The sequence below is a fragment of the Denticeps clupeoides genome, chromosome 13 (genome assembly GCF_900700375.1).
Source record: "Denticeps clupeoides chromosome 13, fDenClu1.1, whole genome shotgun sequence".
NCBI classification, from domain to species: domain Eukaryota; kingdom Metazoa; phylum Chordata; class Actinopteri; order Clupeiformes; family Denticipitidae; genus Denticeps; species Denticeps clupeoides.
The window spans coordinates 9,504,808-9,532,742 of NC_041719.1; the positions used below are offsets into that span (position 1 = coordinate 9,504,808).

Below are 27,935 nucleotides of genomic sequence, written 5' to 3' on the forward strand. Positions count from 1 at the left end.
ACAAACAGCACAGCTGCACGCCAAAGAACAGGAAGTGCGCATTTATACGGGGGTCTCCATTAGGCCTGGGATTTTTCCCGTTGCTAGGGAACAGCAGGAAGTGCAGGGCTTCCTGCACAAGTTAGGCGTGAATGGCCAGCTGGCACAGCGATTGCCGGAATACGTAACAGCTCATTTTATATTCGTTTCGCCTTATCAAACGCTCCTTTGTGTTTTCACCAATGAATTTGAATTAATAATTAGAATTTCATTGCACACACTAATTCCTCTTTTTTTTAAAGGAGTGTGGAAATTGCAATATTTATTGCTTGTTTTTTGCTTTATTACACAGCATTAGTGTCTCTGTGTGTGTGTGTATATATATATATATTTTTTTATGTCTATTAAGTGTATTAGTGTATGTACTTTTAAGTATTATTAAGCTTGAATCTTACATCATTTTTCTAAAATCCAATCATACACACAGTGACTGGATATCTGACACTGTCTACTAAAGGAATAATTATGACTAATGTGTCCCACTGAGCATATCATCCTTTGTTTCACATTATATTGAAATTATGTGAAGCAAACAGGTAAATCACGGAAAGATTCCTGGGAAACGTATAATGTGTTCTGCCATAAAAGTGACATTTCTCCCATTGGATGTCGCGGCTGGGACTGACTGCTCATAGTGGAGCAGTGATTGGGCTGCAGTACAAACTACCATTGCATCATTACGCATAAATGGGCCGTTAAATCCCTCTCGCCATGCCGGGAGGATATTCGGAATGTCTGCACCGACAGCTGCTCAATCTTGTGTGCAAGTGATGACGGGAATGTTCTGAAGAAGCCGCAAGGCCGCATAGATCATTGGAAGTGGCAGCGGCACAGTAGAGCACGGCGTGTTCTGTGAGCCTGTCCTATACTAATACGCTAATGATTCTGTCCAATAACCATAGAATAAATCTATTAATCTATTATTAAATCTACCAGTAAACCAGTAGTTATGCTATATATTACGTGCATATTACTTATATTTTTTAAAAGTGTTTGAAATAAAAAATGATGATTGAGAGACGAAATCCCACATCCGCCCATTTCTCTCAGACACTGGGAGATCCATTCATCTTGTATTAATAGCCAACTGCCTGTAACACGAGTGGCCCCTTCCATTTTATTGAATTCGTCTTCGGCACAAGTTGCTCCGTGGTCTGAAAAGCACATTCGTGCGGCTCCTTGTGAATGATTAGGTTTGGGCTGGACTTGTCATTGTGAGTCAGCTGATTGTAGGTCCCCGACAGGATGCTATTCCAGGAACATACCACTCCGCCACTGACAGTTCACCCCGCGACGGCTACAGTGGTTAAAACCTAGTGGCTACGCTCCACTATAAAGCATAACGCTGCAACCGTGCCTTCATAAATAATCATAGTCTTTTATTCCTGGGCTTTTTTTGCAACCACAGAAAGCGCATCAGAGTTTTCCAATATCATTTTAATTGTGTGTGTGCTACCGATTTGGTTACTACTGAATAATACACTGTATTATTAAATAGCAGTTAAATAGTGCAAGTATAGATTAGCTTCACTACATTTTCATGGTCCTCCTCTCAACAGAGTTAAACAGATTTAAAAAAAAGTTTACTATGAGCGAGCACGCTGAGAAGAGTTGATTCGTGAAGCAATGAATTCAAGTAATAAAATTCAAGCACAAAAGCAGTGATTTATAACAAGAACCACCCTGTTTTGAGTAATAAAAAATAAGGGTTCAGCAGAGGCCTACAGCACTTTGGTCAGTATGCAGCATTCTATCTTTTCTGTTATTGTATATAGATTCACAATTTCAACCCATATATGGCAGTGCAAGCATTCAATTGGATTGAACTGGTGGGTGAAATTTAGCAAACAAATGGTAATTCCTGTATTTTCCTTTTCTTGGAATGAAGTTTATGGTCCACACGGGGAGTGACACTGTGTAGCTTGGACACTTCCGCGTGACCTTTGCTCTTACGGGACACTGGACTTTACCCTGGACTTTTTCCATGGAGAGATAAATGTGCAGCAGAAATTTCTGGGCGGCTTCCACACAGTGCGATGGTTAAAACGGTGGCTTGATGACACACGCTAGATGGATTACAGTCAATGGTGGCTCACATGTAATGTGTGGCATCATGAGAACACGCGGCTCATGCAAGGGATCCCACGGCGAGACCGACTGTCAGCACCACCTTGGTCATTTCCACACTCCCTCCAGAGGGCTTCTGGTTGAAGAAGAGGCTCATTCCCTGCAGCCAACGTACAGAGAGACCAAATCCTGTGTGGAATACATCAGTCTTTTCTCTCTTTCTTCCTATTGGATATGACATGACAATGAAAAAGACACTGTGGGTCCTTTTAAGGCTCCTGGGCTTTAGGAAAAGTTTCCATGTCTCTTGTCAGCCTCACCTTTTGATTCGGCTTGCCTGTTCACAGAGTATGGACAAGTACTGGGTGAGTTTCACCATGGCAATGATAATTATGCCTCCAATGAGAGAGCAAGTGGGCCAGAAGAGCGAATGGAAGACGGCTCCATGGCCATAAAGTCTCATGAGGAGCACATTGTCCTGCAGTTCACCTGGGTCATAATAACACGTCACATGCTGATGCATCTTCAGCCTCTCAGAAATGTTCATGACCAAAGTTTGCATCACTGTGTAATCCTTCCGACACTTAGGGACAAAGAAGCACTGCAGGGAAAAAGAAATGTGTGTCACGAAGGGGTTTATTGCACAATAAGAACACAATGAAACAATAAAACATTGATGGAAATTTCTTTGGTAAGCTTAGAAATGTACTTATTTCTTCATGAAGAAACTAAATGATCTAAACTAAAAATATCTAAATGTATGAAAGCACATAAAATTAAATTTTAATCAGGTTTGTGTCAAAAATGGTTTCAATAATTATGAATTTATAAATAATTATGAATTAATAAACTATATATGTGTTGTTCCAACAAGAAGTATAGAACATTAGCATTACTCGGTAGTAAGATAAACCTATTTAAATGGGCCCTTTTGTTGTATTAGTGTCAAATGTGCTGTAAAACATGCTTTGTACAGTGGATATCAGGAACCTCCACCAAGAACCTTTCTGAATACATTTTAAATATAGGTTCAAATATTCATTTAAAGCAGCACTGTGTAAGATTTGATCTTTTTTTTTTTCTCGCTTTTGAGCGAAATGAAGGGTGTAAGTTCCTTTTACACCACCAGTGTAAATACAAGTCTAACTGTACATGTGGGTTTGTAGACAAACTGAGGGAGCCTGAGACAGAGAAACTACAAATCACCCTGAGACAGCCCTGAATGACACTTTGTTGTGCAAGGCATCATGGGAAACGTATTCCTGGAAGTAGTGTGTTACGAGAAAGCTCAGAGAGGGGAGTAGTCCACAGGTTGCCAGTAAAAGGCGTTCTATTTTCGTCCCCACTGAATTCGTCCACAGTGCTGCCTCCAGCGTCAGGCAAATTCTTTTACCTCCGGATTGGTGTCCTGCGCCTCCTCGTTGTGGGACAGGCGCAGCACCCTCCCCGATGCATTGAGGCTGACGTACACCTGCAGGCAGGGGTACCTGGAGCTCTTCCAGCACTCAGAGCCGCAGCTGTAGGTGCAGTTCACCTCCGCCACGATGGTGGAGTTGAGCACGGTGCAGCTGGACTCCTCGGTCCAGACACTTCATCCGAAACCGGCAGAGAGCAAAATGTTATCAAATGACACTGCAGCTGTAATCAAAGGCTTTCTGGAACTTGATAGGACATGCTGTCCAAGATATTGTTTTATTGACATCAATTTTACTGAGGGGTTGAAGCGCAGGATATTTTGAGACAAACCGCAACACGGCGATTCTTGCTATTTTTGATGATCGTCGATGACCACTGGGACCAGCATTTATCCTACTAATGTCAGCCAGGGGTCAGCATTATTTGGCCGTGCTCGACAATGCCGGTTCTAATTTCATCTCCTTGCACAGCAGTTGCATTCAAGCGCAGCTTATGTGCCAAAATGTGTTGAGTGTCTAGTCTTTGTTGATCTTTCCTGGTCCTGAGAAATGACGGCAGAGATGGGGACTAGCCACAAAATCTAAATACCAGGCAATATATTCCTGAGTTCAATTTTGCAATTATTTTATTTAATAACAGGTTTATTATAATAAATAAGCCTGAAGAAGTGGCAAAAAACAACAACCAACTAATACCCAGGTTTGTGTTTCCATGCCTGTTATGAATAATTAGCCTGTTCAAAACTCAAAATATAAAAAACGTGCTGGGGGAGCATCTGCATGTTAATATTAATAGAATTGCTTTAATCTTTTAAGATGATTATGAAGTCTAATATTAGGTATGATATTATATCTGTGAAACTTCTCCGTTTATTATAATGACATGAAGCAGCATTGATGCATTCTTGTGTTTGTATATTGCAGTGACATATCATGTACATTTTAGTGGCATTACCAGGAGTTGTACTGTACCTGTCTGAGTAGGAGCGCAAAATTGTGATGCCCAAGACAAAGTACATCATGACTGAGATGAGAATCATGCTGAGGCCTAGGAGTATAGCCCTGTCCTCCCCTGCTTTCAGCGCAGTCACCGTCTTCCTTTTGTCCAGGACGTCATAATCTCGGATTTTTTGATAAATCGTCCTGATCCACACATACAAAAATACACACAAAATGATGCACAAAAAACTTTTTAACATTTACTCAGAATCAGCACTGCTTTTTATCCATAAACCAGGCATTTATGAGTATCTAGAAGCATTTGTGAACACCTTTGATTATAATAGGTTCAACCTTAATTATTTATGTGCATGTATGTAATAATAATTAATTATTGTAAACAGGGCAAAATGGCTCATTGATTACTTGACAAACCTCTAAAGTCTAAATTAGTCTCACCTAAGGAATAATAATACAATAACCATAATCAAAATGCTGTGAACTTCCACCTTCAAACTGCGCTCTGACTGTCAGCAGGGTACCTTTTTTCATTTTGTGGTGCCCCTTTGGCGCCAGCCCACAGGAACATCCTCCTCGCTGCCCCAGAGTGCCTTCGGCTCACTGGAGGGTTTGGCTGCAGGTGCTGGAAAGTCCTGCGAGAGTTGGAGAGCAGAACTGGTGATCCGACGTAATCTGCATGATCCTACACGTCCCGAGGGTGCGTCGTCCGAGTGACTTCTGAAAAAGTGTTTCTGAAGCATGAACTTCCATCAACCACAAAAAAAAAAAAGAAACATCTCTTTCCACAGGCAGAGGAAGGACTTCCACGTGAGACGCGAGACGGACTGAGACGGGGAGCAGCAGCAGCGCCCCTCCACCTGAATCGAGAGCGCGGCTCTTTCAGCACTCGCACCTCCCATCATGCGTCAAGGCGGCTCCCCCAGCACCTCATTTCCTGCTCGGCTAGTTGTTATTGACTATTCATAGGCGGCGAGCAGCTTGAACCCGGGAATAATGATGAGGCTACTGGGCAGAGAGGAGCCGCCGTGGCATTGATCCCTTTTCTGTCAATCTTTCGAGTGAGGCTCATTCAAAGCCCCCTCTCCTCCCTGCCCCCCCTGCTGCCGATTGGTCTTAATGGAGAGCCCCATAGCAACATGGTGGCACGGGTGTTTCATGGGGCCGTCTTAAATATTACTCCACCTCTGTGCTTTGCGGAGAAGTTCAGGCTGACGTTTACTGTGCCGCGCGCAGTGGATCCAAAACTAACGGCCTAGCGGGTAAGGAAGCGCCCCCGTAATCAGAAGGTTACCAATTCAAAATCCCGATCCGCCAAGGTGCCACTGAGGTGGCACCGAGCAAAGCACCGTCCCCACACGCTGCTCCCCGGGCGCCTGTCACGGCTGCCCACTGCTCGCCGAGGGTGATGGGTTAAAAGCAGCGGACTCATTTCGTCGTGTCACCGTGTTGCTGTGTATCGCAATGACAATCACTTCACTCTCACCATAACCTTAATATAACAACCTGAAGAAAAATAATTATTCTGATGCTGTGCCTTTGGGCTGCCTGTGCTTAATCTGAAGCTGCAACAAATTCCCCAGCTTAGCCCAGTTCTGTGAAGAGCTCTTACGGTCTTCGCTCTGTCAACAGATCATGCTGTGGGAATTCGAAAAATCCAATTTTGGCCTGTTGTAGTGTGGGGCGATCTGCAGACCCCCGCAGCTAGACTGCTGCACCGATTCAGCAGTTTAACACCTTAGATGAACATCTAAGAAGCATCTGACAAGTCTTTTGGTGGAAAAAATGGACAAAACTGAATCTTTAAATCAACGGTTTCCATTCTGACTTATAAATAAAGTTTTTCATAAAAAAAAAAATCCTATTCAGACCATGTCACATTTTTAATGGGATCCTCAAGAACAGCAGATAGTGTAGACTGCGGATTATATATCTACCAAAAGGTTGACCTGGGGGGATGAATCTGGCTTTTTCGTTGATATCGTCTACATGGACAGTGGCGCTTTAAAATGATTCTTGCCGAAAGTCGCTCCTTCAGACATCTCATTTAACATGTGCAGACATCCGAGATCAGCCGGTTAGTCCTGTCATGTCAGGAAATGTCTGATGCTCTTGTCATTCAGAGCAAAGACTTTAAAACAGAAAAAAAAAAACAGCCGCCGATGCCTGCTGGAAGTGACAGATAAGGAGCGTAGCCTTCTTCCTCCCTCCGTGTGCGCGTGTTTCGTCCTAATGGCCGAGCAGAGCTAAGCTGCGGGCCGACGGCCGTCGCTCTGATTGACGGGAAGAGCTCGAACGTTCCACTGGCGAACCTTCAAAAAAATTACTTTTATTATTTACTTGCATTCGTTTTCACCCCTGGCCTCGTCTACACTCATCTCTGGCGAGCATGACGTTTGGCCCAATCGCCAATGTGGCGGCAACGTGCGCCATGTGAAGAAGAAGAAAGTGAAGTGATTGTCACATGTGATACACAGCAGCACAGCACACGGTGCACATAGTGAAATTTGTCCTCTGCATTTAACCCATCACCCTGAGTGAGCAGTGGGCAGCCATGACCGGCGCCCGGGGAGCAGCGTGTGGGGACGGTGCTTTGCTCGGTGGCATCTCAGTGGCACCTTGGCGGGTCGGGATTCGAACCGGCAACCTTCTGATTACGAGGCCGCTTCCTTAACCGCTAGGCCACCACTGCCCCCATGTCTCGCCGAACAACGTTAACACGCATGGCGTCCCACTGGCGCAGTCGCTTTCATTAGCAGCGCGCCTCTTTAGCACACGATTGCGCGCCTAATCTTGCATAAAACGACGCCGCTAATGGCGGTGAGGAAGGTAAAAGTTTCTTTTTAAAAGAAACGGCCATGATTGATTTGTGTTTACTTTAAAAACGCCTCCGACCCTTCACACCGTCATTTAGGCCGGAAAATCAACGAAGCGGCGACTACACGTGAACAGAATGCTTTCGTACTTTGTGAAATAACGGAAGATTGATGAGCAACGACTTTCCATCGCGCCGTCATTTCAGACGTAACGATGCCAATAATTAATGAGCTCAATTCTTTAACGATTAGTTCTTCTTGAGCAGCTCACAGAGGCGGAGTGTTGACATTCCCACTGGTTTTTGGTGTGGGGTTTGCCGTTTCAAATGTGATATTTGTCAGAATCAGACATTTGTACGAATATACAAGCAGCCCACCCCCTCATTTTTTTTTTTTTAACTCTCTCTCGCTCTCTCTTTTCGACAAAGCCCAGTCAAAACACTGACTGTTCTAAATCCGTGTATTTTTCCTGCCGTAAATGTACTGTCATCGTCAGGCAAATATAATTAACTTTTAATGAGTGCATTTTCAGGTCTATTACTCTAATGAGATTTTTATTACGGCAACGTCGGACAGAGATGATAAGGTGACCGAAGCACATGCTTCGAAGGCGGCAAGGAACATCAAACGTCCCTAGATGTGCCGGATGCAAACGTGGGTGGCAACACAAACAAGAACCACCACGTGCCGTGATTTAGGCGGCGTGTGTAATGAGGACCAAAGGCATGCTGGCAGCTGGCAGTGATGGGTGGGGCTGTTGCGGAAGTAGCTGGGCGAAGAGCCTCTTAAAAGGGCAACGCGAAGGAAATTCAGTGCACAAATACGTTACTGTTGTACTTATAGTTGCCGTGATTAAAAGACAGAGTTGTGCACACACATTGTGTGGGTGGCTGGAATTAAAACGAGAATAAAGTGAATATGCCCCGAATACCAGAATTACAGAGCATCTGCAAAGCACAATGCAATTCACAGCGTCGTAAAATTATCCTATTATAATGTAGCTTCATAAAAACATTTATAGTTACTACGTAAAGGACTAAAGCCGACCTAGGCTTTGGTCACAAAATATGAATATTAATGACTTTAATGGGAGACTGCTGTCGTACCTATATGAGAAGGAAACTGCACTGTAAAAAGCTGAATGCAAAGAAAGTTCTTTTTGAATACATCTTCCACATTTTAAACCATTTCAGGAATTCTCACTGCAATGTGTGTGAAATCTATTTAGATTTTGTCATGCTAGTAACAATTACAATTGCCGTCTATATTGTTTTATGAGATAATGACACGACAGTGCCGTAAGAGAGCTCTGTGACAGTTTGATGTAGTTGCGTTATATATAGGTTGTTTTATTGTGTTGTTGCATTTACCCACCAGACGCATGTTTAAATTAGGTTTAGTTAAGTAATAGAAATTAGTGTTGCTGCAGACAACCCCTGCGCATTTCCACTGCCCATAGCTCAACAGCCGTGTTCTTCAGTGGGTTCCTGACAAGAAAAACCACTTGTGTGAATGACACGGCTCCAGGAATTAGCCGATGGCCTGATAAATAATTCACATCGTCTAAATGTTACAAAGGGAGGGGTTTTGCAATTTATGGCAAATAGCCCCTCACTGAGAAATACCACCCAATAAAACCGTTTTCACAAAGTTGTTAGACTTATTTGAAGAACATCTTAAGCATCTTGTCTCGTTTTCTCCATCTTAAAAACCATTCGGCAGTCGGCCATCATCTTTTGTCCTTACAATTTACGGGGGGCTGACGACACGTGCCTTGTTATGGCAGCCGACGATAAGTTTACAACAATGCTTCAATGCAAAAAGCGGGCGCTGAGTTATTTGGGTGCCAAGACCGGTGGCATGTGCAATAAAAGGGACCATGTGTGAGGTCTGTCCAAGGATGGGATGAATGAGGGATGATGGTGTTGGCATCCCCACCCTGGCGTTCCATGGGCAAACTATATATCATTGAGCTGGCGACTCACAGGGTGCCGTGGCTTATCTGACTGTGACCCCTGAGTGACATTTCTGAAATCTTGACGTGGTTCTGTAGTACCGGCTGTGCCGATGTCAAGATAACTATAATCGTGCTCATTCTCTTGAGCTCTTCCTACTCCTTGTGTAATTTTGCCATCATTCATGGTTAAACACAGGTCAGCTTGCCACAAATACACAGTGTTCGTCATCTGCTAAAATTACACAGCTTCTGTGGGGCCAAATTGTACCAAATTACACAAAATAAGAAAATGTTCTAGATGACGAACTGTCCCATGCATAATATCAGGACCCTGAAGAAACTGCACTGATGAATTCTGAGATATATTACAAAGCCTACATTAAATTATTTATTTTAATAAATACAACATATTAGGACTCATTTAGGGCCCAATTATTAATTCATTCATCTGCAGGAAGACCAAGTGGAGTCTACAGTAAGGAATTAAACTGACAGGAATTTGAGTTAAATATTCATGAACCCGTGTGAGTGCATACCATAAAACGGGATTTTACTGTTATCGCAGTCTCTTATTGTCCAGGCATTCATCTCCGTCCGACACTCGTCTGTTCTCGCAGCAAAGCCTCATAAATCAGGGTTAAAAGCTGGCGGCCAAAGTCACATCATCACTGATGGGGCTGGAAATAGTAGGGCCATGTGGACACTGTCGTGGCTCCGCTGTCAATATCAACAGGTCTTACAGGTGAAAAGATGATGTTGATGTTGCTCGTAAGAATGCTATAATACTACGACAGTTTCAGTTAAGTTCCAAAATGAAAGAGCTTTCCTGAAAATTATTTTACTGAAGTATTATCCTTAGAAAGTTCTAGCTTAAGGTATTTTCATGATTGCCGTACAACCCAACATATTTGTTTGCAATCCGAACTAACAATCTTTTTTAACGTCGCTTATTATTACATACTTAATCAATGCATTATTTGCACAAATCTAAACCAGTGCAGTCCGCAAAGCCATTGCCCAGAAGTGTACCTCTGCTTACCTCTGCTGCATGATCCAGGGTAGGTTTCCAGAAGTTGAACCTGCTCGCCTACTTCCTCAAGTACCTACTTTGTCTTGTTCGTGCATCTCAGCATACTTTGCGCCAGTCAATTATTTGCATATTATGTATCATGTGAAAGCTACAGAGACGCATATACTGTGCATATTGATATGTGTGTGTGTGTGTGTTTGGCCCATCTTTTAAACAGAATCAATAAACTCAGTGAAATAAAAGACTGCCGTTTGGTAAATATTGAACACGTGCAAACATGGCCCTTATTATCTTCTCACAGAACAGCTGCATAGGACTGACAGACACGAATGCATTATGAACGGACGTACCTGCTGCTAAGTCAAACAGTAGCTGCCGACAGGCACATGTCCAGTTGCAAATAGAAGTGTGACATTTATTCGGTCCCCTCCGTCGTGCTACGGAGCTTCACTTCGCCGTCACGACCGCGTGGAAGCACTCCAGGCTTTTTGAAGCTGCTAATGGTCCGGCGTGTTAAAAGGCTGCCCGTACTGAGCTTTGCCAGTGGTTATAAAATGAGGTGGAGCACTGCACGAGGGGCCCAATGTGGTGGCACAGCCGGAGCAACGCCCCGCGATCGCTTTGTTAGGCAACGTACAACAAAAGAGTGACGTGCCATCTATGTGGGGCACAGTCTGGCCATTTGTCGCTATTGTGCGGGCTGGAAACGTTGCAGTGTGAGCGGCGGGCTTCTGACCGGCAGCCACCAGTCGGCCATGCAAAAGCTGCTGTGGCCTTTGGACTCACCCCCCCAGTCGGGAATTCACTCAGCAGGCTGTTAGTCACAATCACTTAGGGATATTCGGAATGGCCCTGAGTCACAACACTGCAGAAGTCCACAGCTAAACCGCTATTTTGACTAGAAACTCATATTTTGTAATATTCAGTTGTTACTGTGGTATTAATAAACGGACAGAAATCTGACGCATCGGAAGCAGTCAGACCCGCCGGCATTCTGCTATCCTGTTGTTCAGTCCTTTACAGTAATGTAATGCCTTAAAATAGTAATAGATAAATAGAACAACAGCTGGTTTGATAATAAATTATATTACAAACAGGGCTGTCAAAATAAATAGATGCAATTCATTTATAACTAATTAATGCAATCAACGCAGTGACGTATGTTGACTTCCTGTGTAAGGTCTGAACTATGAAATTTTATCCCTAGCCAGAGACAATCCCTACATAAAGATTAATACAGTCGGTGAAGGAGCTTTATGATCAATTCAGATGACTTTTTTAAATTTACGCTATTTTCTAAATGGAGACACACAGCTGCAGCTCTTAAGAATTAATCACAATTAATCAATTAAATTGTAATCACAATTAATACATTTTTCTTGCATCAGTTGACAGTCCAACATTTTTCAAGAGATTGTTCATTTTTTCGTGTCTGTATAAAAATGTATGTAATGTATCCAAGGTATAATTTTGCCTTGCCTCAAGACTTCAGCAACAAAATCACATTGGTGCTCATATTCATTTAATTTGCTAAATAATCGTTTAGATTAGCTCACCCATAATAGTGATGGTGAAAAATTGTGTCTAAAATGATTAAATCCGTTGGAATTGTAATGTTTTAGTGTGGAGGTTGAGTTGGAATGGTTGGAATCAGATGTTCCTGTCAGTTTGTCAGGTGTTCCTGGCAGTGTCCCAGTTGCCTGTTTCATCCTCCCTGCCAAATATAACCAGCCATGCACATGGTCTTCACAGCAGATTTCTATTCTAGATCAATGTGCAAAATAAAATGAAAAAAATTAAACCAGCGGTGTGTATATATTAGTATATATTTTGTATGTAAAGAACTGTGGGAATTTTTTTTGTTGTTTCAGGGCCTGAGCTGCTTAAAGTTAATGTTAAACAGATGACAATATATATAAATAGAAATAAATAGCTATGTGTTATGGGCTAAATGTTATTGCTTTTGATGTTGTCTGTCCGTTTGATCTCCTCAGAGGTCGCAGAATGATGGAACAGGTCAGTGGCTCGACAATTGGATTTGCTGTTATTACAGCACGAGCCCCCGTGGATGAAATTGCTAAGAGAGGTGGCATGTGGGGAGTAATGGTGTCATAAGGTAAAGTTTTTTGAGCTGATCTGTTCACCTTGTAATGTCCTCTGTCCCACCGTGTCAAAATGATCTAAAGCTTTCATACGTGGCTATTTTAAGACGTGTTCTTTCGTGGCACATTCGCCCCTTTTGAAGGTCTCTGGAAGCACGCTTGTCCCAGCTATGCTACATGAATGCAATTCTGTGGTCACTGGTGTGTTCCTGCAGGATTCCCCTCATAGCTGCAGAGGCCCATTGAATAGCAGCAGGCAGCTGACACCGCACGGCAAGAGGGGAACACCGCCGACTATGTTCATCTGCAAGTCCTCTGTGTTTCCAAAGGTTCAAGACCTCGCTTCGAGGAGGAGTAACCCAAGACACACGGGCTACTGGCCGCACTTGTTCCCGCTGTTAAATAAAAACTCCTCACTTGTGCAGAGGTGGCACTTAGAGAGCCCTGGTGCCATCATCATCTAAAACGGTCTATTAGCATTATTTGGCACGGTGGGTATCTAATATAACTCCCAACAAAACACATCACGATGAAGAGGACGGCCGACTCCCATCTGTCCTCAGGAAAGCGGCATCTTGCAGCCAATGGTTCAGAAGAATACATTTTCTGTACTGTGCGTGAAAGTCACCCTGACCTGTGACATTACATCTCCATTAGCACCAGTGGATGTACATTACTTGTGCTGTGTCATTCAGTTGCTCCATTACAGTGAAGATTGTGATGCAATTAGTACTTACGGGTGTTCTCACATTTGCTGTGAGCAGTTAAGACGTTTATGGGTGCTTGTCTAGTTATTTTGAGGGGACAGCATACACTGTTCATTATAGTGTTACACTGATGCTTTAGACTGTATCAAAGTCTCATATCTTCAGTGTTGTTCCAAGAAAAGATATAATAATGGGTATTGAGCGGCGTATTTTGGATATATGCTTATTTGTATAGCAGAACAGAAAAGGCTCATTGATATTTCTGGTGCTGAAAGCCATACGAATATGGCTGCACTCTAAATCTCATATCCTTATTTATTTACTGGTTCAGAAGACCAGAAGATGCTTTAAGTGGAGGACTTGGTGTCACTTTTTGACTTATCTGGTTAAATGAGTTGAGTGTGGGATTCTTCTAAGGTAAGCGGATTGGTCAAACTTGTACTAATTTATAGCATGTGAGTGGACCCCCGAGTGCTGTCAATGACCTGTGGCGTTTCTGTGCGCTGACGTGACATGTGCTGCACTGATCAGACTGAAGGTCTGAGAATAAGGTGAGTGTGGGTCAGCAGGTCAGCTGAGACCAGGGGTGTAGGGCTGTACAGGAGGTCATGGGAATTGGGAAATGCATGGAGGTGCTGTTCCAAAACGAGGTGCAGTTCGGATCCATTGGTGCACAATGTGATGATTATTTTTACCACATCCTCCAATTTTATGTGCCGTTTTCCGCTAATATAACATATTTTTAGGGGGACATTTTGCTGCCCTTCTATTTTCAGATAAGATCCCTGGGTCAGATAGCAGATTATGGGTGTCCCTTTTCATAAATAAAAATTTGAGGGGGGCAAAAATAAACTGGAACAAGGCACATATGTTTAATGAGCAGATCTGTAGTTTGTTCTTTTTTAAAATTGACCAAAATGACCAAAACTATACCCTATCCTAATATAGACAATGAAAAAATCCCACAAACACAAGAAACACAGAACAGTTCTCTGAAACACTGAACTCAAGCACTTTTAACAACTAAATACTGAAAAGCAGTATAATCACACCAGCCGTTTATATCATTGCAGTTTACGGGAAAACGTCCCCAAGAGACTCACCTTAAACAAATCCTAAAACGCCCGGTGCTGCGAGTACAAAGTCTCCCGGGTAACGATGAAGAACCGATAAAAAAAAAGAGACCCTCTTACCCTTATCCCTCCTGTGTTTGGTATTGAGTTGTTTCTGCTGATAATCCCATCCCCTGCTGAGGAGCAGGGCTGTCAGCAGTTGTTGTAACTTTTCTGCAGATGCCCTGCTGGTCAGGTTGGTTTAAGCCGTTTCTGAGAGAACCTAATGGTAACAGCCCTGCTAAGACCAAGTTAAATCCCCGCTGCTCAACATGTTTGGCATAGCTCAGGGTGCAACCGGAGTGACAGGCACAATGGACTTGCTGGGCGTCTCGTGCTTAAAATTAGTCGGCCTGTGTGTCCCTTGGTGTGATGGACAGCAGATGCGTGTGTGTGTGTGTGTGTGTGTGTGTGTGTGTGTGTGTGTGTGTGTGAGTTAGTGGTGCACTTCATCCTAATTCACGCTTAATTTTTTAGTCTGTGGACATCCACCCGTCTGTCGCTGAATTTCTTGTCATTAGCCCTGACCGTATGAATTTGCTTCCATTTTTTAACCCGCGTGATTACGCTGGAATCTGCCGGAAGCCCTGTGCTGGAGAGGGTGGTAATCACATTCTTGGTAATTTGGTGAACAATTGTCTGAGCTGGTCGTGGGTCTCTCAGCACGATTAAGATGCACAGCCATCTACAGAGCATGGCATTACGAGTGAGTTCTGCATGTGCTTCTGTACGTCACGTACCGTGTAATTTGCTTAATGCAAATGCTTCTTTTTCTTAATAATTTGCAATATCACATACAGCTAAGAGAATGCAAAACGTATAGAGAAATCGTGTGAGAAATCGGCCTACAAAACTGTTTAAATAGTGATATTGCCCTGATGACTTGAGCGACTGTTGTCCAGCTGTTAGACTGGCATCTAGTGGTGGGAGTGCAATACTGCAGGTGACTCAACCATTATTCTTTTGCTCTGAAGATCCTTATCAGAACTTGTTTAATCGCCTTAGTGCAATTATTTTGTACCTGGCGCTCAAGCGTAATCTCAGACTTGTTTACATCTTACGTCTGATTAAAACTTTTTTCTCAGATAGAAAACAAAAAAAAAAAGTCAGATTTCAGACCTTCAGGCTCTTGTAAAACCCAAATCAGTTACTGATGACATGAGAGTGACAGACTTTCCCATTTACTGTGTCTTGTGGCTGAACCACACAGCAGTGCATACGGCAAATGTTCATAAACTTTACATATTTCTTAATCACGGAGTACACGATTTGGCAGTTTTATGGCCAGTTTAATAGCCAAAGACAACAAAGACAAAGACAGACTCTGATGTTTCCGCACAATCACACAGAGTTGTGAAAACTTGGAAGCTCTGATCACATCGGTCGGGTTAAAAAGCAGGCAAATGGGCCGAAAAGAACAAAGCAAGGCGAGAGTAAAGAAGTTGACATCTTACCCCGCTCTCCTCCACGCTTTGCTGTCTCTCACATGCATCTCGTCTGGTTCCTTCTTTAAGGAAGCGGCTGAAGGAAGTAGCAGCCTGTTTATGTTTCATCGGGTGGGGTCTGCTCAGGGTGTAAGAAATGCAAGTGAGGAGGTGAAACCCAGACCTGGGTAAAGTGCAATATATAAATATGAAATTAAATGAGGAACAAGTCCTCACCCAACTCTGAGCATTGGACAGTAATTTTATTCAATAATTAATGGTTAGTTGCATGAAAACCTGAGCACAGTGAAGAAGAAAAGAATTTGTTGTTACTGTTGTCTGCTCCGTCATTATCATTAAAACTTTCAGAACTTTATCGTTATAATGTCATATTTAATGAAAAAAAAACCTGGAGCCGGGTGAAGTTGGACCAATATTGTTGTCAATTTAAACATATTTAATGATGTAACATGACAAAAATAGTTAGGAATAGAACTATAAATGAATAGATTTTGATATTAGTAAATGTAATTTATTCTTTTTCATTCTGTTAACGGTGTGTAATGACAGATTTTCCTCTCGTCTGTGTCACAAAGTGACATTGCGCTCTCGACCACTTGGTGGCGCGCCACGTCACCCTTCCTTGATTCTTCCGCCACTAGGTGTACCTGTTGAGACACGAAACAGATTCCTCCCGGTGAAATTAAGCCCCACTAATGCGGATCCACTCCTTGCACCCAACCCCTTTCTATTTTTACACAAATTGATCCAAATTGTCGAGCTGAAAGTGACTTTTCCCTCCCCTCCCGAGGCGGACTTGCGACACGGCGAGAAGGTTATTTGGACTCAGAGGTGAAGACACGCCACGCTTGCATTCTGCAGTTAGACCAGAGCTTTTGTGTACAGGAAGCTCTGCACTTTAGTAGGTTACCATTTGGGGGCTCTGTTTCCATAAAAACGCCGAGGGCTCCACTATTTTTGTCCCCTCCTTGCATCTGTCTTTCTTTCACTCTTTTTTTATTTTTTTATTATTACCCCAGCTATGTTCTCCCCGGTCTTCTATTCTTAAGAAGGGGGGCGTTAGCATTGATCTGAGTGTTCTTGCTCAAAACGAGGCAGCTGAAAAATGGACCAGTTAATGGAAAAATGTGGCTCCTGTGGTTCCCCGGCAAGAAGTGAAGGTTCTCAACCCAAGGCTCTGGAATCCGAATTCATTAAATCAATGATGCATTGCTCTTCCGCAGCGAAAGGCGCCATAAAGCAAACATTTTTACTGCCTGGCCATTGGCACCGGGGCGAGCAAGTACCTGTTGTCTTGCAAACTGCCAGGGAGAGTGAGGGAGGGAGAGAGAGAGAGAGAGAGAGAGAGAGACGCCGCGAAGCGACAGGCGCGGGCACACACACACAAGGTGGTGTGTTTCAGGCGTCGAGGCGGGGCACCGCTCAGCCGCTCGGCCCCCGGAGCCCGGGCCTCTGCGTGTTGTTTACACGCCTGCCCTCGAAAAATGCCTGGAATCTCGGGGCGGCCGAGGAGCCCGGGGAGCCCGCGCTGTTTATCCGTGCGAGGTGTAGAACCCCGTCGCCTCCATATCGACACCAAATCTCATGCCTGAAAAGGGAGCGAGAGCGCGGGCCGCTTTGTTTAGCTACTCTTTTCTCCCCGTCTCCTTGGCAGGCCCATTGTCCAAGCCGTATATGGCCGGGCTTGGTTTTCAGGAAAAGAGGAGCCTCTGGCAGGAGTCTGGAGACGGTGGCGGCGGTCCACGGGGGGGGGGCGGGCCCTCCCCGTACGTACCCTCTCGCGGATTGCCCCGCTGTGTACAGAAGGCTCTGGCCACAGCTTCCTCCAATGCTCAACAGCTTCTTCCGACGGCCATGGACTAAGTCACGCGACCGTGGTTGGGATTTTCGTGGAGATGCTACATTTGGATAATTAGACGGGGATAATTTGAAGAATACTCGGAAAGCTCGTGATGTGACAAACATTGCATTTTCCAGAGTTGACGCCCCTCTACCCAGACACCCTTACATGCATGTACAGTATTACTATCCTCCATTCTGAGAGGCACTCGTTTCACCTCCTGCTTCTTGTCTTTAAGTGTAAATGGAGATAGGAGGGAAACGCAAATCCCCCAGAGCGAAAAATGTCACCCAAGACGCAGCACGGGGGATAAAAATAGCCTGACTATCAGGCGGCTCAACGTGTCGGGGTGGTGGGGGGTTCGGGTTTATATCTCAATCAAAGCTGGATTTGAAGCATATCTGTGTGCTGTGTTTAAAACGGTTTGCCTTGAAGGCTCCCGGGTTCCTTGTACTACACGATGGATTAGCCGCCATCTCTGTGGTCAAGGCCCCGTCCCTCCACATTTAAACTGCAGGGGCGGGCTGGAGGAGGGAGGGACAATTATCAGCGACTGATTACAATTATTGATTTGCCCACTGATGGCTGCTGAGACGTGGAAAAATGCTTTTCAGCTACTCAGTCGGATTAAAGCGGTGCGTTTTACTAGAATCCGAAACCATTCAAGATCATGTGACGTGTCCAGTGGAGCTAGTACGTTTTGTATTTGTTAGTAAATTGTAATTAATGAGAAAAGGCATTGTTGGTATATTCATATAGTTATTCATATAGGCTATTTCTAGGGTCTACACACAGAATTTTTGGGGTGTTGTATCCATGTCATATTTCATATTTGCATATTTGTATGTCACGTTTGGTTCGATATTGCAATATGAAAGCCATGTAAAATGCGGCCCTGTTCCTTTAACGCGAGACTTGTGTTCTGAGCGTCTCGGGGTTGCTATGATGGACGTCGGCTACCGCCGTTCTGAGGCAGCTGATGAAATGCCGGGCGGCTCCAACTGAGACTGCAGGAGAGAGGAGCTGACAGAGCCCTGAGCGCCTGCTGGAAAACAAACCGACAGTGAGGGATGCAGCCAGACTCTCCTTCCCCTCTCCAAAAAACACACACACACACAAAAAAAAGCGATGACCTAAATACTGATGAGGCATACGGGGGAAAAAAGCCTGCCTCCTCGCTCACGGCAGAGATGAAAAAGCAGCGAGCTCAAGTCCAACGCACGGTGCTGTTTAAAGATCAGCCCGACTGGGGGGAGGCTTTGGAGGGAATTTTTTTACAATTTTTTTAAAAATGTGCCATCATTTTGTTGCCCACCCGCTAACAAACACATGTATTTCTCTAAACGCGGTCTTTCATTCACAACGAAATGGTGCTAGAAGGAACCCACAGCCCCTCGTGGTTTAGCAGATGTAGATGTAATATAGCTTGCCACCATGTTATGCTACTTGTCTTTGTGCGGCCCTGTTGGTATGGCAACCGTGTCAAGCCTGCATTGTTATCAAAGCCAGTCTACTGGGGCAGTCTATATACGTGTGTGTGTGTGTGTGCCACGCAGTAATGAGCAAATCGCAGCTGTGGGTACGATGACACTAAGATAGATTTCTCCCTCACTATCACATATGCCACCCGTCTATTAAACATATCAGGGGAGCGGGGCGGCTGTGGCACAGCACAGAGACACACAGTGAGACCCGCGGGCCTTTGTGTCACTGTGCACACAATTGTACTTTGGGTTCTGCGACGCTAATCATATTCACACAAACCACAGTCCCCTGAAGGTTATTAAATTTGCCGAGTCCAGCATGTTGATGGAGGCTGTGTGTGATTAACGCCAGAGTGTGATCACGTTCAGCATCTGCGGAATTGTTTGATCCCATTAGTCGGATTAGCAGTGGAAAATGGCAAGAACATTGCTGCGAAAACGCCTCAAAAGTCACATTGCATGCATGCTTTTATTTAATACACGACTACAACAACGCTGGTTTTGAAGAAATGCAAATAGAAGCGACTCAGAGCTGTTTTGAATGCCCGCTACACCGCCCATGGCACAGCATTTCAACATTTCTCAACACTGCAGCTGTCAGTGGCGCATGATAGATGGCTGAAAACAATCTGAGAGTGGCTGAGCCGTTCCTTGAAGGAGTGAAATTGTTTTTCTGATCCCAGCCGCCAAAAACGTTTGTCCCAAGGTACAGCTAGTAAGCAGGATATTCAAATTTATTTATTGAAGGATGTAGTGTGACAAGCAAGTAATATGACCCCATTGTACCCAAGACCAAGACAAGATCGTTTGACGGAATTACTTCCAATCACATGAAAACGATTCCAGTCTGGTAAAAACAGAGAGCGGTAATCACTCCGTTTGACAAGCGCAATAACCCATTAGGCGATTTATCCTTATGGCTCAGTGCTACTTAGCCTTGGCCCTTGAGAGGAGCGACATTTATTAGTTTTCGGAGTGCCATAATCAGAAAATGACTCATCAATTGAAGAGTTAATTTCATTGGCGAGCATGTAAACCTGTTGTCCTACACTCGCATGGACCAGTCTGGCCTGATAAATCCATTAAATTTCACTTTTTCCCCTGTACTTCAATCAGATTCATCTGAATTGATTTGCATATACTGAATATGCAAAAAAAAGGACAACAAAAACACTTCATAAACACACACAAACAAGCCAACAATGATCCGTGTTTGCGTATGTTTTTATATATAATGTTAATGCATATTGTTCCAGTAATAAATTCTCAATTGCGATGGCCTCTTTCGTGCCTGGCTCTTTCCCACAGGTTTTTGCAGAAAAATCGCAAGGCAGAGAAAGGGAGCGAGTGCTGCCTGCTATTAATGAAATAACACTGGCTCCACGCTGGCATTTCTCAGAAGCCATGTGACCGGTTGCCATGGGAATGGTGCAGAGACCCACTTGTCATTGTGCTGTTGCAATCTTGGCTCAAGATTTACAGTCACCTATGAGACACAAGCGTATAACACATGGCACAGATCCATTTAATTTGCCAGCCTTCTAATTCCAAGGCTTGTGTGCTGTGGCACAGACTGATCGCTTTTTCCCACAATGCGAAAAACACAGGCGGTCATTAGCGGGTCCTTGTCTCCGTTTTCATTGTGGTCTCTGCTTCTCGGTGAACGTCAGACGCTCTGAACCAGGGGACCATCTACTCCCAGAACTCAGCTCTGACCAGGGGCACATTTTTCCTACGTTGCATAATTCCTGGCTGAGGTGGGCGACCTACTTTTTCCAAATCACCGCTAGATTCGTCTGTGTTTGAGAGGTGGAAAAGGGAAGCTTTCTCTCTCACATGCACACACGCCCGATGACGGTGCTCCTTTAATGTTCATTAAAGTGGAAAATGTTTTAAACCATTTGTCCAGACGCCACCATCCACTCCTATTGACTTGTTACCATTAAAAAAAAGGAAGCAGGTAAACATATAAAATGTTCACTGTACCTTATCATCACAGTCCAAATGAGTGACATTATTTGAAGCTGTAAATGTTTGGTCTGTAAATACAACCACAGCTTTGCAAGTTGGAACCGACACATCACCTTGCCACCCCTGACCTTCCTTATGCTCCTCTTCTTACGGCAGACGTGCAGCTGCTGAATGCTTGGTACGAAACCACAGAAAGAGCTCATGTGCTTCATTCAGGTTTTTGTGTATTTCTCGATGTACAACGATAAATCCACATAAAACGGCTGTTATAATGCAAGGGAAGGATTTTAGCAAATGTAATTATGTACACTGGTTTGGTGAAGAACACAAAATATTACAAATATTTTAAAGCCACGAAAAACTAGCATTCTAGAGAATAGATATGATTTTAAAAAAATTACAGACTAGTACGGACCTCACCATAATCACAATAGATCATTTGTAAATTGCCAGTTTTACTGTTACTAGGTAACCAGGAAAACAACAAGGGGGAAAAAATCATCATTATGGCTGATAATTGGCCAACTAGCTAATATCTCTGCTTTTCACCACCATAAGGAGGTGCCACCACAAGGTATTGTCTTAACAGAAACTTTGCATTGTGTTTCATCATGGACTAATACTTTTTATAATGTCACTAATGATTGTGGTACAAAAAAGGGACCAACGCTACCCAAACAATGGTCTTTGTCACAATCGTGCTTTGCGATGGGATTTGAAATTGAAAACCCAAGTCAGATATGTGTCTTTCTCCCCCTGAAGCACCAGAACATTTGCGTTAATGCATTGCGGTATTTAACATTTAATGCCAGTCACGCATCTTAACATGTTCGCTGCAGTAATCGGCAACACAGATTAGCTGCATTCAGAACCAGTGTACGTTTTTTTTCTGCACCGCCGCAGCCTACAATTTGTCCTCAAGGCCAGTGGAGCTCAGATCGCAAGCGTTTTATTTCTTTTGCCCACACGACCAGCGTTTATCTCATCTGCCTTCCAAAGCTGGTCGTCCTCCACGCGCCCACACGGATTCTGTGCTGGAGTGCGGGCACCCACGATGCTCCTGTACAGCGTGCCAGTAAAACCAGCAATAACCCCCCAAAGGGCCTTAAAGAGAGTGCTGAAAATAAAGAACTGGATTTCTTCTAGGTAGATGGTTCCATAAATTCGCACGTTCTCTTTGGTTGACAAACCCGTGCTGTGATTGAGATGCACAGCCATGTCACCGTTCTTTCTTTTTTCTCCCCAACTTGAACCAACGGAGATAAAATTGTGAATTGCGCTGGCAGCCATTAAGAATTAGGTGGTTGAGCCCAGGGTTGGCTTGATGCAGGGGCTGTGACGGGAATAGCGATTTGCCGCGCCGAAGCTCCATAATCTATTCCGTAACTGCCCCGGAACACAGTGTACCAGTGAGGCCGCACTTCTCACGCTTGTCTCGTTTAAGGTGTAATTACTGATGATGTTCTCCGGCTATGTGGTGACCCCCATTTTTATGACGTTGTGTTCGTGCTGCTGGGGGTTGGGGACGAGGGGTGGAAGGCTGAAACGGAAGCAATCGTTGGTCTCACCTTCCGGGAGAGACCGGGCACAAAGCTGCGTCGCATTGTGTTACCTGAGCCGCTGTAATGGACCCGCGGGGGCTGTCACGTTGGGAGCGCAGCGCTACTCATCTCCACCACGTCCCCCACCCCCCTCTACCAAAGATGGCTGACAACTCCTGCTGCCAAGGGCGCTGCAGGATTCATTAGCCCCAGTCCTCTCCCTTCATGGATCGTTAAAGGTAGAAGCGTCAGAGCCGGCCAGCGCTTGGGTCTTGCCTGGGGAGGCCGGCTGAATTGAAAGCACCCTGTGGATCGCCTGATTTAAAAAAAAAAAAATCATTGTCCCTGCCTTTATGTGGTGAACGTGGTTCCTGGCGGCTACAAGCTAGCAAGTTGTGTTTAAATAATATTGCAGTCTACATGCGGGCTGTTTGACACGCTTGCAAGTCGTATCGCTCACGTAATGCTGGCGGTCAGTAGCGCTGCAATTTTTCTAAACTATTCAGGGTGAATGTACGTTTGGGAGTGGATTGTTGTCTCTTGCCCAAAGTTGAAGAGGTCTTGGCCTTAAGCCATTTAAGCTCTTTAGTGTTCTCGCCATCCCACTGGTTCCTAGCGCAGATCGCGTTGGCATCTGTGAGAACGTAGAAGGCTCCGGAAAATCAATGTGCTGCCAGGGAGGCCAGGCAAAGCATATGGTTCACAATGATGGAGGTCATGAAGCACACACTGTGTATGAGGAGGCTAGAAGCTACTTGGTGTGTGTGTGTGTGTGTGTGTGTGTGTGCTGTGACCTGGTCTCACCCTCTTCTTCCTGGGATGAGATAAATGAGGCTAGAAGGAGCTGACAGCTAAACCTGTTTACCTCCACAAGCAGGGCGTCCGGCTGAGCTGCGGAGGTCTGGTACGTGTGGCTGAACACACACTCGGTGACTTCCAGCCATCAGCGCGGTGACACAAGCGGCACCTTCCTCTACACAGCGGATAAAATATTTCATTGGGGCTTAATAGTTAGCAATTCAAAAGCATTATTCTTTATGAAAAAGAAAGCATGCACATAAGCATTAGTGCAAAATCCATGTATGTGAAAATCTGGTATGTGAAAGTGAAGTGATTGTGAAACGCTGCAGCACAGCACACGTTTTCTTTTTTTTTTTTAAGTGAAGTGATTGTCACATGTGATACACAGCAGCACAGCACACGGTGCACACAGTGAAATTTGTCCTCTGCATTTAACCCATCACCCTGAGTGAGCAGTGGGCAGCCATGACAGGCGCCCGGGGAGCAGTGTGTGGGGACGGTGCTTTGCTCAGTGGTACCTTGACAGATCGGGTTTCGAACCGGCAACCTTCTGATTACGGGGCCGCTTCCTTAACCGCTAGGCCACCACTGCCCCAAACGAAATGTGTCCTCTGCTTTTAACCATCACCCTTGGTGAGCAGTGGGCAGCCATGACATGTGCTTTGCTAAGTGGCTCAGATTGAAAGCACAAGTAATACTAAGGCCAGACTAAGGCCTGTTGTTGCTGATTATTGAACCCCCAGCACGTCAGTTGAGTAGGCGGCCCTTCAGTGCATCCCAGGACACGTTCAAAGGCTGGTGGTGAATTTAGGCTCACACCATCTCTAAACATGGTCTGAACAATCGGTGTTTTCACACCTGCACTCAGAGATGTCGGCACAGATGAATGTTAATGGAAGGTCCACACAGGGTCTAAAAACGACCTGCATGTGTGGAGGATTGCTGAGTTGCCTCATTGAAGAGATTTTGTCTCTAGGTTGTAAAACCGAGGCACAATAATAAAAGCCTCTGATTGGATGCAGGTAATAAAAAATAAGCAGGTCTTACAAAAAAGCTTATTTACATATGTGGTTTTCTTACTAGACTGAAAACTGAAAATAGACATTAACTCAACACTACAAAAAAGCCAAAAAACAACAACAGCAAAAAAAACCCTCTCACACCCTACAGTTAACGGTTGTGATGAGATATGATTCTGTGAAATTAATCTGCTCATTGTTTCTGAGCAAGAAGTGCAATTTGACTGTAGTGACTGCAATCAAGGTAACACCAAGCATTTTGGTTGCAGTCATTGTATTGGTGCTATGCAAATGGCTCTAGTGGAATAAATCTAACACGGTCATTTTGCTTTATAGTTGATGCTCATGCCACCCAGGACCTGATCACGATCCGTGAACTTTTAACCATGACTCTGCCTTGTATGGCCTCCATTGATTACCACAATTGTGTTCACTTGTTAGTTTGTGTGTAGTGCTGCGTTCATGTGCATGTTAATAGTTCCTACAGTTTGAAAATCGGAATTTCGATTGTTATGGAAAACCCAACAAGACCAATGGGTTATAAAACATTTTTTGGATGCATCCATGTACGCTGAAAGTTCTCTATTGTTTTTGAAAAATAGGTGTGCGGTGGGGAAACTGCTCTTAATAATGACCACCAAGGGAGCAGTGGCTTAGTGGGAAAGGAAGCAGACCGGTAATCAAAAGGTTGTGGGTTCAAGTCCCTTGAGCAATGTACCGTCCCCACACGCTGCTCTCCGGGCGCCTTTCACTGCTCCCTCAGGGTTGTGGTGTCTCACATGAGAGTGAGAGTGTGACAACTAGTCACTTTCACTTCAGCTGAGGATCCCCGCTAACTACCTGGCCATGCTGATGCAAATAATTTTTTAAAAAATGATGTCATGTCTAATGTCATGATCACATCATCTGACGTGGAAACCCAACAGTGCGGTCAGTACGGTACAGTACTCTGATTTGTGAACATGGTGTACCTCGCCCATTCATGTGCCCTTGACCGCGATTTTTCCCATAGCAGAGCATATGCCTGCCTCATGCGTCATGTTGTCTATACTCTGACTGTCCTCTATGGCTAGATATAGATACCTATCCCGTTTTTTGTTTGTTTCGCAGCATGCTGGGTTTGGTCTGATTTTGTGAATAAATGTTATAATTGCAGTTGCAATGTCCTTCACGCTGCTACTGTGACAATATGACTGATCTGCAAAGGTCATATTTTATTGTTGCATTACAAACAACAGATAACCAATCCGAGATGTCTTTTATTCTTCTCACAAATTCTCTTTTCAATCATCTTTTTGTGAATTGTAACAGACAGCGTAAGTGCAGAACAACGGCGTATGATGTTTTTCATAATTCATATCGCGCGCGTGTGCACCCTCTCCCACATTCTCTTTTCCGCCTCAGCATTCATAATTACTCACTCTCTGACGGGTGAGGAGGGAGAGATGCGGCACCACGCCACACCGCTCCCCTCCTCTGGGGCTTTAAATTCGTCTGCCGGTTAGGCCATGAAAAAGGATGCTGGCTGAAGGGGCGAAATTAGTCTGAGATTAAAGACCAAATGGGGGCTGAGGAGAGAAAAAAAGCGAGCAGCGGTCCGCATTGTATTTATTTAAGGTCGGCCGCAAACAGCGAGACGAGTGGCCGGCGGCGGCTTCGCTACAGGTCATGATCCCCTTGTAGTGGGATATTTTTAGCTGTCATTGCCAGGCAGTGTTGAGTGTTATGTAAGGACGCATCAGCAGAGCAGCGGCGCTGCTAGATGAACGCAGAGCCGACGGAGGCGCTGACCCTCCCCTCTTTAGACCCTCGCCCCGGGCCCTCTCAATGCTGCTTTCTGTTCTGGTTTATTCCCGCCCCCCTCGAGACGGCCATGCGTGCCCTCTGATCATCAAAACACCCTGTGCCCAGCACATCTGAGGCGCACCGATGGCGGGGGGTGCTGGGTAATGTAGTCCTGCTAATTGGACCGATAGCAGGGCTCTGTGGAGCTTGCATGCTGCGCCCTGGACTGGTGTAGGGGCCCCCGCCGCGCCCGCACCCACCGTACGCGCCGGAGTGCAGAGGGCTGCTCCGACATGCTTTCCCCGCTCCGTAGCGCATGCTGCCGCAGCGGCCTATGAGGAGATTAGGGGGATTATGTAAGAGTAATTACCATGTTTAGGAGGGAGGAGGGGCCGCGAGTCGTTAACGGATCTACTCCTCTCAAGACCCCTACCTCGGGGGATAGGGGAAGAGGAATTTCGGGGGCCGTGTGGAAAAGCCAGGCTTGCACCAGCAACACTGCAGTGGAAACACCGTGCGAGACGGTGACTGGCGGGGGGAAGAAAGCGCCAATTTCGTGAGCATTAGGACGTTTTATTGCAAACTGCTGTCCTCTTCCATTCCGGCTATCCCGATGAATGGCTGACAGGAATAAAAATAGCAAATCGCAATAATTAAAAGCTCCGTGCAAGTGAGATTGAAAGTGGCAGGTCATCGCAGGCTTTTATTGCAAGCAACCTTCATTTCGCTCCTTTCTGTTTTTCATTCGCCGCCCGTCCACCCAGGCAGCCGCCGCTGAATTATGTATATGTTGACGGTGGCAGATTAAGGTCACAGCCTGACCACCCATACGCTGTCACACTCGCAGAGCCCTTTATGATTCATCTGCTGATTTCTGTGTGTTTTTCTACGTGGGCTTTCATAAAGGCCTCCGCCATTCATTTAAATTCAGGTCGGCGCGTTGCGTGGCTGCAAGAGTTTTGATCACAACCGAGCCAGGGCATAAATCAAGACCGATACTGGGAACGAATGTTTCAGTACACACCAGCCAAGGATAACTCACGGCTGCAGGCTTTCACCACAAGTCACTGTTCTCGACCCTCCTGACCAGGCTCATCTCCGACGATCGGGCTGGGCTGAAAAGATCTGAACAGGTACATCAGGGTCACCAGGGTCAAAGGAGCGAAGTCTCACGATCAAAGGAGCACAGATTCAATGTTTCATTCCGTTCACGTGCACACACCCAGACAACACAGTTTCCAGAGTAAATCACTTTGAGTTCACGATTGCATTTTTAAAAATGCTACGCTGTCACGTCTGCACCGCGTCGTGTCACCCCGTAGCCATGGGTTCCTGGGTAAGTCCCAATCGTGTAGAATGCACCTCTCTGGCACTTCCAGTGTGAGGGTTCTTTGTCACGTTCCTTTCTCAGGGCCCTTCAGTATGAATAGGGATCGTTCCAGGTGTAACGAGCATCTGGTACGGCTTGTTTCGTCTCATCTGCTCCTCTATAAAAGTCCTTTGTGATCTGGAGTCAACAGAGCTGTCCTCCAACACGAACCCCGAGGTTTTCCCTTGTCCTCCGTGTCCCCACATGGTATGTGCTGCTTTTTATTGTCTGGTGACTTCTCAGTCGGTCCAATTTGGAGTACTTGGAGGGTGTGTGACAGCGGGTTGCAGTATCTGGCAGAGTGCATGGCTTGGAGTATTATTTGTGTCCTTTTTCCCTTTTGTATCTCCCTGCAATAAACTGTTACATTTTCTTTCAACCCCTCGGAGTTAATAATTTCCTCTTTTCTTACAGGGGTGGTAGTAGCTTAGTGGGTAACACACTTGTCACTGGTTTCCACAATATTTTAGTTTTTAAT

The 27,935-nt window shown here is 45.0% G+C and overlaps 1 protein-coding gene across 8 annotated transcripts; it reads right to left on the reverse strand.

Moving 5' to 3' along the window:
* Positions 1-1,429: 1,429 nt before the first annotated feature.
* s100p (S100 calcium binding protein P) lies at positions 1,430-27,166 on the reverse strand. 8 transcript variants are annotated; one of them, XM_029001106.1, is made up of 8 exons: positions 27,113-27,166; positions 23,349-23,456; positions 15,657-15,765; positions 5,003-5,113; positions 4,494-4,664; positions 3,500-3,695; positions 2,427-2,707; positions 1,430-2,266 (listed from the first exon to the last, which is right to left on the reverse strand). In XM_029001106.1, the coding sequence occupies exons 3-8, from the start codon at positions 15,692-15,694 to the stop codon at positions 2,260-2,262; spliced, it is 804 nt and encodes a 267-aa protein (XP_028856939.1). In that variant the 5' UTR covers positions 15,695-15,765; positions 23,349-23,456; positions 27,113-27,166; the 3' UTR covers positions 1,430-2,259. The 8 variants fall into 8 exon arrangements, with proteins under 8 accessions (XP_028856939.1, XP_028856938.1, XP_028856940.1 ...); XM_029001105.1 differs by having other exon boundaries at positions 1,430-2,331; XM_029001107.1 differs by having other exon boundaries at positions 1,430-2,707.
* Positions 27,167-27,935: the final 769 nt, after the last annotated feature.

Bases quoted from the DNA above. Each gene is read 5' to 3' on its own strand.
- s100p (XM_029001105.1), bottom strand. From the start codon at position 15,694: ATGCATGTGAGAGACAGCAAAGCGTGGAGGAGAGCGGG. The intron at 2,708-3,499 runs GTAAAAGAATTT...TTTTCCCTGCAG, and splicing joins CGCAGGACACCAATCCGGAG to TGCTTCTTTGTCCCTAAGTG. The intron at 2,332-2,426 runs GTGAGGCTGACA...CATATCCAATAG, and splicing joins CAGGCAAGCCGAATCAAAAG to GAAGAAAGAGAGAAAAGACT.